The sequence below is a fragment of the Pocillopora verrucosa genome, chromosome 10 (assembly GCF_036669915.1).
Source record: "Pocillopora verrucosa isolate sample1 chromosome 10, ASM3666991v2, whole genome shotgun sequence".
NCBI classification, from domain to species: domain Eukaryota; kingdom Metazoa; phylum Cnidaria; class Anthozoa; order Scleractinia; family Pocilloporidae; genus Pocillopora; species Pocillopora verrucosa.
Window position 1 is genome coordinate 20,360,270 of NC_089321.1, and position 10,707 is coordinate 20,370,976.

Below are 10,707 nucleotides of genomic sequence, written 5' to 3' on the forward strand. Positions count from 1 at the left end.
AATCAATAAAAGCTATAGAGTGCCTTGCGTTTATATCCGTAGAATCGCACCGAAAATAGCAGTCAAAGAGCTTTTTAGTTTTAAACAACAGATATCCCACGATGCTAATATAAGAGGTTGTACCTTCAGATCAGTGCTAGGAAATACGGCGAGATGATTGAAAAGTATCAATCAAGACTATTCATTATCCTTGTGTAACTTTTATTTTGAATCTACTAACTACTTACACTGTTTTAGTCGAAAAACTACAAGCCGCTGTCAAGAAAGGATTAGTGACACTGGTCACCCACGTTGAAAGACGACGCTGGAACAAAGCGCTGGAGCTGCTCCTTACTCGACAAACCTTCACCAACACTGAGGGTAATCTTCAGGTGATTATTGGCAAGACTGTCGTGGATTATAGCCCTTCCTTCCGGCTCTACCTCAGTTCTACCTTGCCTTTGTTCATACCTGGTGAAGGGCAATGTCCACTTCCATTTTCCAAGGCGTGTACCATCAACATGAGTGTGAGCCGGGAGGGAATCTGCGACGCGCTGCTAGCGGACACGTTACAGCTTGAAAGACCAGAGTTCGACGGACAGATGAGATCGATCGACAGGGATATTGGTCTTCATAAGCAACAGATCAATAATGCCAAGGTTTGATGTTCTTTCACCACTTCTGTTCTATCTTTTTTCTTTGATCCAGAATTACATTTGCAAACCCAGGATAGTGTATTGCTTGGTTCGTATATCGGTTTGCCAAATCAATATTGTTGTCATTTAGTACTTACCATTGGTTCCACCTTTATTTTTGGGTAGGAGAACATCCTTGAGAAGGTTCTGAACCTTAGTGGTCCTCTGCTGAAAGACTCTGCTATGCTGGATGCGGTGACACAGAGTAAAGATCTGATATCCATGGCAGAAGATAGATGCCGCGAAGCTGAGGTGAGCCAATTTTTCTCTTCACGAATGTGTTCACCAGCTTATGCAGTTTATTCATTATTCATTTGTTTTATTTTCATTACTTACCCTCGCGGATTGGGAGAGTCCGCGCTCTCTCTCTAGAAGGAACTGCCCGTATCCCCGAGGTGTAGCAGTGGTTTTGTTTTCAATTCCTTTTTTTGCTCGGCTGCGTTAATTAACCATCACGAGACAAATACATAGTTAGACAACAAAAAAAATCCTCTCTACCCTTAGCCATACTTGTCCCCGTTCAAAGGTTTCTTCCAAATTAGAGACAACTGTCAAACACTTAAGAAACAGCTTCATAGAAGACAAGAGATCCAGAAACATATGGGGAAGTCGGAGAAGCGTTTTTCGATTTCGCTAATATGTCTTGAATCACTTTTAGCAGCAGAAACTGAATGTGACTGTGGCAGTTAAGGAAACGGGGGAAGCGCTGGTTCGACAAAGTTAAGGGTTCCATCGGTATGATCTTTCTTTTTTTCCTACTCAGGTTATGAAAACAGACCTACTAGCGAAGCAAAATGATTTTCTTCCTGTGGCTCAACATGGAGCATTGTTGTTCTCGGTTATTAACGAGTTGCGTGAACTTCATCCTTATTATCGCTTTCCACTGGAGTTATTCATTCAGCTCTTCCGCGACACTGTAGTCGAGAGGAACCGCGGAAAGAAAGGAAGCGGGTCACCGGCTGCCAGAGCAGCAGAACTCATCACTGCTCTGTCTAGGAAAATATTTGATCGTACCTCGTGGAGTCTATTTCAAAGTAGGCGTCATTCTTTTATCTTTTGTTATTATTATTGTTGATAAATTTTTTATGTTCTTTTTGCTATCCTTATCTAGGGTTCGCAATGAGATCCTTAAGTAATGTGCAAATAAAAGACCTGGAAAAAGATATCTATTTTAAAAAAAAACTGGGAAAAATTATTGACTTTTCTCTTACAGCAAGAGCTAATTGGTGATGTTTGTAAGGTACTAAAGATGCACATCAATTGTTAGGTGGTTTGGAGACATTTTTAAAGCGTTTTCTAAAGTAACACTTGAAAAGAAACTTAAAAGGCAGAAAGCCTCGAGCGTATGGAACAATTTGATATGTAGTTCGTGGAAAAATCAGACAATTTGATACAACATCGTCTCACAAAGTTCCTCGAGTCGTTGCTTTCAAGGTCATAATTTACACGCCTTTAGCTGTAGAAATTTTTCCCTTTGATGAATTTTTTTTTATAATTTGTATAATAAACAATTACCTAAGAAAAACTATAGATCAACTTGCTCATTCAAGGGCTAAAGACCATCGTACCTCTTTCCTTTGTCCATTAATTGAAAAACAATACCGTGCTCTTAGAATGCGCGCGTCATTCCGCCTGATTACGTTATTTTTATGCGCAGTACAGGATGCGCAGTGCAATACTGAGGAATCACCTTAAGTAGCTTTGGCAAATTATAAATCTCTTGTCCAGGTGACAATCACGTGTTTGCATTCTTACTGGCCGCCGAGAAACTGATGAACAGTAGATCTGTGTCACGTGACGAATGGCAGCTGTTTACCGAGGTTTCGAGAAGGTCCGAGTTGGATCATCCAGAAGAAAGCGAAGTGCTAAAGCCGTCGTGGATCACGCATAAAGTAGGCAATTTTTATTCTTCTCATTTTCATTCTCCGGTCCTCCTCATGTTGTAAGTCTTCTCATCTCGCGGGTGATCTCATCCCGAGGGTCTTCTCATCCCGCAGTCTTCTCATTCTGCGGGTGTTTTCACCCCGTGGGTATTGTCATCGCTCGGGTCTTCTCATTCCGCTGACGTGTTCATCCTGCTGGTCTTTCCGTCCAGCTGGTTTTGTCATTCTTCGGGCTTTTCCATCCCGTGGGTCATTTTCTCGTTTGGGAAAACAATGTCGTGAAGACAAGGCTTATTTAAGGTTTGTGTCACGATTTTTGTTCCTCAAATAGTGTATTCCAAATTTTTCAATTTCGTTGCATTCCGTTGCAATCATTTCCATTCTCAACCATCCATGTTTCTTCTTACTGAAATTAATTTTGTTTGTGCTGAAATGCGACTTCAATTTTTTATGAGTTGGGTCCTTTATGTTGATCGAAATCCCAAGATCTTAAAATTGTGTTCCAAATAGGTGACAATAAACGTACTAGTAAATGACGTACAAAAGTCATTTTACAGCTTGCAAAACACGTTTGTCATCGTCTGGAAGGGGTGAATATTTTCTGTGACCATTGACGTTATTCCCTGATGGTGGTTATAGCAATGCTAGTCTTTAATCGGCGCATCATTATTTCACACTACGACTGCTGCTACTATTGTTGCTGCCGAAGCTTATCTTCGTCTCACTAGAAGTAAATTGTGGCCACCCTTTTATCATTATTCCAGGTTTGGGAGTCTGTGGGTGACCTCGAGCGCCTTCCCGTTTTCATTGGATTGAAGCAATCTGTCGCAGAACACTCGCATCAATGGCAGGAGTATTTCAATGTACGAAACCGAGTTTTGCTCATTGTTCTAAACCCTCGTATTGTGGAGCGCTTTTTTTTGCTTTTTTTTTCCTGTTTTGTTTTTTGTTGTTGCTCACTTCTGTTTTTTTGTTTTGTTGCTTTAGTTATAATTTTTTTCGTTTTGTTTTGTTAACAAAAATCTGACATCAAATAAGTAATGGCAATAGGAATGGTTGGAGTTCCAATTCTGTCTGTAATCACACCAGTGATTGACAAAGTTGAACGACTGCGAAGTGGGAATCCGATTTGTTAATTACGAGTATGATTGCAGACGGAATTAAACTAAACAGGGTCCTGCTAACAATTAATCAAAACGATGCCAAGATTTGATTTTAAAAAAATTAGCCATTGGTTATACTTTTTTATATATAAAAACAAAAGTTAAATCGGCGAAATGCACGACAACAGCTTGCGGACATGACGTGCACTTTGCAATTACACAGGTATGCCGCGTATACACTTTTTCGGGCTGGTGATAATCAATCACGTTTGAGAATTTTGAAACAGCTTTGATTTTTTGCGGTAATTCGTCAGTCTTCATTTTCCTTTTGCAGCTGCCTCCTGTACTTCTCAGTGTCACTCCTGGTGACTACAATCATCTGACCATCTTTCAGAAAGCTTTGCTTTGGAAAACGTTCAAACGAGATCAGGTGGGTTCTGTAATCGCTCTCAATGTAGGTTTTCTCGCATTTTCGATACCTGTTGCTTTATTTATTGATCGATGGGTCTGTTTATTTCTATGTCGGTTACAGTTATTCCGTGTTTGCCAAGAGATCGTTCTCTATCAAATGGGAGCCAATATGATCCGGCCCTTGGGCTACGACCTGAGCCAAGTATGCGATGTCATCAATCGGTCTCGACCAGCGGTCCTCATGCTGCCCTCACAGAACATTCTTGAGCAAGGAGAGGCAACTGTGCTCAAAGGTAAAATGTTACAGTGGAAGGTATACGGTCACAAATTATTTAGAAGCAGAGAACTTTAAGTGTCATTGTTAAGGTTGAACAACTAAGTGATTCTCAGTCTCTTTAGAATGAAGCGACCACCTTAGGGTGTTTTCCCTTCCCGGGTGATGTGCTGGAGAAAATTTCAACTGAGTGTCGATGATAACCCAGGATTCCCTTTATTTCTATTTATTTCTTTGTGTGATTAGTTTTAAAGAAACTCGCGCCAGCTTCTCAACTAATCAGATCAAAAACTAACACTAGTGGCGTCTTTGTCATCCTTTTTTCCATTCATAACTATTTTATAATGTTAGTAGACCACACTTTTTATCGGTTCACTTGCGCAATAGCCCACTTGGGATGCTCGAAAGCTTGTAAATGATTCGCCCTCTGCCGGATTTACAGGTTTTTCTCGAATCAAGAAGTCAAGTTTGTGATTATCGGGGAAACTTTCGGCGTGACAAATTGGCAACATTAGTGGAAGAGGGAGTGTAAACCTGTTTGCTTCAGTTGAATTTTTAACGATGTACCATAAACGAAGCTATTGACAATGTTTTCGTTAGTAAGGAAATGCTTCCTATGACTGTCAAACTATGTTTTGTTTTCCAGATCCAGTAACTGATGTAGTTAACCTTGCCCGTGCACGGGGAAAAGACACGCCTCTTTTAAAGGTTACCTTCGGTGAAAAAGACGGTATGGAGAAGGCACTGAAGGCTGTGAAGCGTGGTTTAAACACTGGATGTTGGGTTATTCTTGAAAACTGTCATCTGGCAGCCTGTTGGTCTGACGAACTCATGCACGAAATTGAGGTCTGCGTGCAAACGAAATCCCAATAATGTTATAAATATGTTTATTTTTTCCTGGGAGCAAAGCATATTGCCCCAAATTTCGTGGCGAAATTCCATTCTTGTGGGTGTTATCACCAAGGGGAACGAAAGACATTATAATTACTTGTAGTTGAAAGAATGGAATGCTAGGAAATAATTCTTGTGTTGTAAAGTTGGAAGGGTAGAAAAGCAGAGCGGACGTTTATCAACGTTCATCATGTTTTCGTCAGAGGATGCCTGTCTATGAGCGCGTGTAAGAAAATATAATTTTTTTCTTGGTGTGGTGATAGTGTTTTGGCTTCTTTGAAAGCCTCTCCTCGGTTTAACTAAATTATTTTGTTCACAATGTTTATTGTTCGCAGGAAATGGTTAATTTACCGGTGATCGACACAGAAGGCGACTTAGAGTGGCATAATATCGAAAATAACAGCGATGCTAATGCGGAAAACGGTTCGGCTGAAGATGTTTTTGTCCATCCCGAATTCCGGCTGTGGTTGACCACCCGTACGGATATCGGTTTTCCGCTGCCTGCTGTCATTATACACCGAGGGCTCAAATTGGCGTGTGAGGCGCAGGAGAGTTTTGGAAACGCGGTCAGGACAAATTGTCAAGTGGCAACAGGATCACTGAATAATGGCGTACCTCTTTGGGGAGAAGCAGCAAAGGGATCAGTTTTTATGGTAAAGGATCTAGATGCTGGGTGTTTTGTTAATTCAAGCACAATAAATGTCACGCATATTCTATTTTTTTTTCGTACGCCCTCCTTCCAATAAACGCCTCTCCTTTGAGCCAATTTTTTACATAGGCGCCTGGGTGCTTATTCCAGGAAATACGGCACCTCCATTTCAGGATTTGTCTCTAACTTGTATTTGTTTCCATTTGATAGAGTGATGTTCCTCCCGGCGCGATTTTTACCTTGGCATATCTTCATACCTTGCTTCTCCAAAGGAGAAAATTTGGAAATTATTCCTTTAGCTGTCCATATCAATGGTAGGCCAATGTTTCGTTAAGGTAGTTTTTCGCACAGGACGCGAACTTCTCCGATCATTGTATTGTTTTGAACCTTGAAACTGCTATATCACTGTTTTTAAGTCTCCCTATGTCTAGTAACAACAATAATAAAATTAACAATAATAGTAACAATAACTGATAATAATTATAATAATGTTATTAGTTCATTTGCCCTAATTTTGGCATAAAACTTTAAAATCATAAATTTTTTAATTGTCTCCCCACGTAATTTTCACTAGGTCTCAGGTAGATTTGTTAGCAGGATTAGAAGCTTTACGTCATCTGTCACATGCTAGTCATGATTCGTTGCCGCCTGCAGCTGTGGAAGTCATGTTGGGATATACTGCTTACGGTGGTCACGTGACAAATGGCCTTGATTTGGATGCTGTGAGGTCCCTTGCGAACTCAGTTGCCACTGAAAAATTGAAAATGGTGTGTGGATTTAGTTTGGTTGTTGACTGATTCTCGAGACTGTTTTAAACTAGGTCGTCCTCCCCATCTGTAAAATTATTCAGACTTGATCACTGTTGCTTTTTATCCGTTTATGGTTGTATCTGCTTCTTCTCATTAGAGAAGTCTACCTCTCGCTCGTAAACACTCTAATTCTGTTCTTTGCATTGAGAAAATATCCGTGTTGCATTTTAAAGTAGCTTCGAAGTAAATATACGTATCTCCTCCAACTTAACTTTTCCATGGTCCAATCAAGCCTTTCGCCAAGGTAAACTCCTAATATTTTCCTCATTTTCACTCTTTCCCACACAATGTGAAGTATTCCAAACGTATTGAGCTCCTCTTTACTATGTAAATCATCGAAAATGTAGGACGGTTCAACTTCTTGACAAGTTTTGTTTTACAGCTTTCATCTAATTTTCTTTTAGAATTCTGTGCAGGAGACATCAACATATGAACAAATCGAGAAGTACATGGAAGATTTACCTGAAGCGTTATCGTGTCAGCAACTTGGTCTGAGTGATGTGTGCAGTTCAGCTTACCAGTCCAAACTCAGCAGGTTTGTGCATCGCTATCGGTTCGTCACTGTTACAAGCTGCTCATGTACAATCCAATCTTTTCTGGCCTCAGCCATTATTTCCCACTTCCCACGTTGGGGTTTTAACTCATATTACAATAGTTGAGCTTTTAACCGATTTCATGTCACATTTGCAGTGCTCTCGCGGAACGACTGGCGCTCAGCGCAAGATACCAACCTACCGCCCTTTCGATTGAAACCCAGGTGAAGTCGGTTGCTGAGGAAACGCTGAATAAACTCACAAACATTTTAGACTTGATCAAGTCACACGATTTGGCAAGAAAAGAAACCACGGCTATTGGGTCATTTATTCAGCGAGAACTCCTTTACTTCCAAAATCTCTACGAAAGCACTTCGAGAGAGATTGAACTCTTTATTAACGCGTGCAGTGGACATGTCGCCTTTACTCCAGATCTGTATAACATAGCGTTGTCGCTAGGACGCTATGCTGCTCCGTCAAAATGGCTACTTGGCAGCACCCGGGATATGAGTCTAGCTGAGTGGTTAGAAGCCCTGGAGTCCCAAGTGAAAGCTCTTTGTTCGTACTCATTGCCTTCGTCTCTTCAGCCCTCTTCGTATTGGCTTGGGGCGTTTGCTCATCCTCAGGCGTTTCTAGCATGTGTACTTATGGCTCATGCGCGCTCTGCAATGAAATCTGTATACGTTCTGGAGTTTTCGGTTGAGGTAATAATTCCGCAATTACCGCTTTATCCCTTATCTCCTAAAAGTGATCAACACTCTAATTAGGATGGATACCAATCAGTTCGGGTAGGAACCAACTCAAGCTGGGTACGAATCGACCGAATATGGGTTCGAAACGACACTTCGCCATACAGTATCAAGTCATTTTTAGTGACCAGTTAACAGAAAGCTACAAGCTAATCGGCTGCAAGGATTTTATCGTAATGTAACACCAAATTCTCTTAAAGTAGTTTCCTGGTAACTTAGAGCAGCCACAAGAGAGAATGGCTAAATAGCTCTTGTAGATACTTTTTTTTAAAAAGAATTACATTAGCCACAGTCTTCGTCACGATTTTTAAAACATTTCCCCTTTCCTCTCTGGTCAATGTAAAAATAAAAAAAAAATTAAAAAAAACGGTAGCGGAGTGTCTCGACAAACTTTGACGAGGATTGTGGTTGGAAGGAGAGACACCATTGGCCTTTTTGTGAAAGTAGGGCTCTCAAATGATAAAACGCATTTTCATTCCTTTCGCAGATAATGGATCCAAATTTCTCTCCCACTTCTCCACCAGATCGTGGTATATTTCTCAGAGACTTGAAACTGAGTGGAGCATCATGGGAAGGCGGTCGCGGATGTATCATTGAAGCACCTGAGTCACGTGACATTTGCGATTTGCCAATCGTTTGGTTAAAGCCTGTGGAGGTTATAAGATCGCGGGCGCCATCAGCCAAAGTTGAAAAACTGCAAAGCGATTTGCCGTTTTTCAATTGCCCTCTATTTGTGGGGAAAAGCTGGGGCGAAGATGCTTCAGCTCTTGTCACCAGTCTTCCGTTACCTACTGCCGTGCCGGAGGAATTGTTAAAACAGCGAAGAATGGCGATTGTATCCCATACTTGTTAAGGATGACAGTGTCTATATCATCCATTGATCCATAATTTATTTAAAATGCGGACCCCTTTTTTTTTTTTCGGTAAAATTTCCGCACAAAGTGAACTAATGGCGTTAAGTGTTGAACGAGATCTTTAAGATCGTCTATTTATTGGGTTCTATTTCAGAAAAACGACTTGTAAAAACGTGTTTAGTTAGCTGCCAGGAAAGAATCTGAATTTCTAACTTAAGTGGTCAAATCCATTTGCTGATTTACTTACTTCAGCTCTCAAGCAACTAAGAATAATAATAAACATTTATGAGAGAGGCAATTTGTAATAATCAGCTTTTCTGGTACACAAGCGTTTCCTTGTTGTAACATATCGATAAAGAATTTTTTAAAGTGAGGAAAGCTGTATCTTGTTTGCTGCCAAAATATATCGTGTTAGTTTTTCATTGCACCGTTTCTTGATATTATGAATAACCATTCTTGAAAATAAGGAGATATCACTTGGCCATGACACGCACTGAGTTAACATTTATGAGAGAGGCAATTTGTAATAATCAGCTTTTCTGGTACACAAGCGTTTCCTTGTTGTAACATATCGATAAAGAATTTTTTAAAGTGAGGAAAGCTGTATCTTGTTTGCTGCCAAAATATATCGTGTTAGTTTTTCATTGCACCGTTTCTTGATATTATGAATAACCATTCTTGAAAATAAGGAGATATCACTTGGCCATGACACGCACTGAGTTTCTTCTTTATTGACCTCCTTGAAAAAAAACTCAAGTTTTCCTCTTTACGGAGGTCTTTTCTCCGTTCCTTTTTAAATTAATGCTAGTTTCAAGCCGAAAGTTCACGATAACTGCGTGCGAGGAAACGTTTCTTACAATTAATTTCGAAAAATCGTCAACCGAAAAGGGAAATGAAACGTGTTTCTAAGTTAGGAAATTTTGAAAAAAATTCGCACAAACACAGGAGGGAGGACTGAGAATATTTCGGCATGGTTTGTCTTTAAGGGAAACAAGCACGGGAATCGATCACGCGCATGGAAATATGAAGACATTCAAAATTGTGGAATTAATGGTTAAGCTCGCTCAGATAAATGGAAAAGCTTCAGTCCATTGTATTGTAGCAGTAAGTCAGTCGCCTCGGGCTATCAATTTATAAGCTTTTTCCGTGGTTTTCAAGCGTAATGCGTGATTGCAGTCTTGTGCTTTTAACAAGATTAGAAAAGCGATAAGAAGCAAGCGCTCCCAGACGCTTCAGAAAAGGAAACAAGCTTTTGTGTTGCAATCTTCATTTTTGCTTTGAAATTAACCGCTTTGGGAACAGTTGAACCTCGTCACCGATGACATTGCGTTATACTTCAATTGAACTTAACTATGAGCAACGAATGAAGCGGAAAACTGCAAACTCATGCTGGCTCATCTTTGATATAATTACTACCGTTGTCAGGCAACGCAGGTGGTTTCTACTTCATGTACTTTAAATATATTGTCACGAACGTCGATGATGACGTCGACGTAGCTAAGAGTAACATCGTGGGTAGAGATTTGTTTATTCATTTCGAACAAATCTATTCAAAATGAGTGCAAAAAGGAACATCTTACTTGAAGTTTTGACTTTAGTGTTGATCATTCGTTTGGGCAGTTCTGCGACTCTTTGTGAGAATCACACAGTTTGCAATCAGATGAGTTCAAACACGAAATGCTGCAATGGAACTTGTCTTCAAAGTTGCAACATAACAACTACCTGCAAAAAGAACAACGATTGTGCCACCGGCGAAAAGTGTTGCGGTAGCGGTAAATGTATCTCGCAAATGTCACTATGTTCGCTGTCTTCCAAGCTCGCGATAGCCATACCTCTTTCTCTTCTATTTTCTTTCGCGCTGCTTCTTTGTATTTGCA

At 40.3% G+C, this 10,707-nt stretch overlaps 1 protein-coding gene across 3 annotated transcripts in view; it reads left to right on the plus strand.

The window, feature by feature from the left end:
• The window catches only part of LOC131774816 (dynein heavy chain domain-containing protein 1), a 48,691-nt gene extending 39,254 nt beyond the window's left edge, over positions 1-9,437 (plus strand). For all 3 annotated transcript variants that reach the window (XM_066173811.1, XM_066173812.1, XM_066173813.1), the window contains exons 50-63: positions 238-638; positions 801-926; positions 1,438-1,708; positions 2,403-2,566; positions 3,322-3,420; positions 3,995-4,090; positions 4,193-4,364; positions 4,992-5,191; positions 5,572-5,889; positions 6,096-6,199; positions 6,460-6,652; positions 7,099-7,229; positions 7,385-7,931; positions 8,464-9,437. In XM_066173811.1, the coding sequence (XP_066029908.1) occupies positions 238-638; positions 801-926; positions 1,438-1,708; positions 2,403-2,566; positions 3,322-3,420; positions 3,995-4,090; positions 4,193-4,364; positions 4,992-5,191; positions 5,572-5,889; positions 6,096-6,199; positions 6,460-6,652; positions 7,099-7,229; positions 7,385-7,931; positions 8,464-8,829 (3,188 nt within the window). In that variant the 3' untranslated portion in view covers positions 8,830-9,437. The remainder of the gene's footprint in view (positions 1-237; positions 639-800; positions 927-1,437; positions 1,709-2,402; positions 2,567-3,321; positions 3,421-3,994; positions 4,091-4,192; positions 4,365-4,991; positions 5,192-5,571; positions 5,890-6,095; positions 6,200-6,459; positions 6,653-7,098; positions 7,230-7,384; positions 7,932-8,463) is intronic.
• The last annotated feature ends 1,270 nt before the right edge of the window (positions 9,438-10,707 follow it).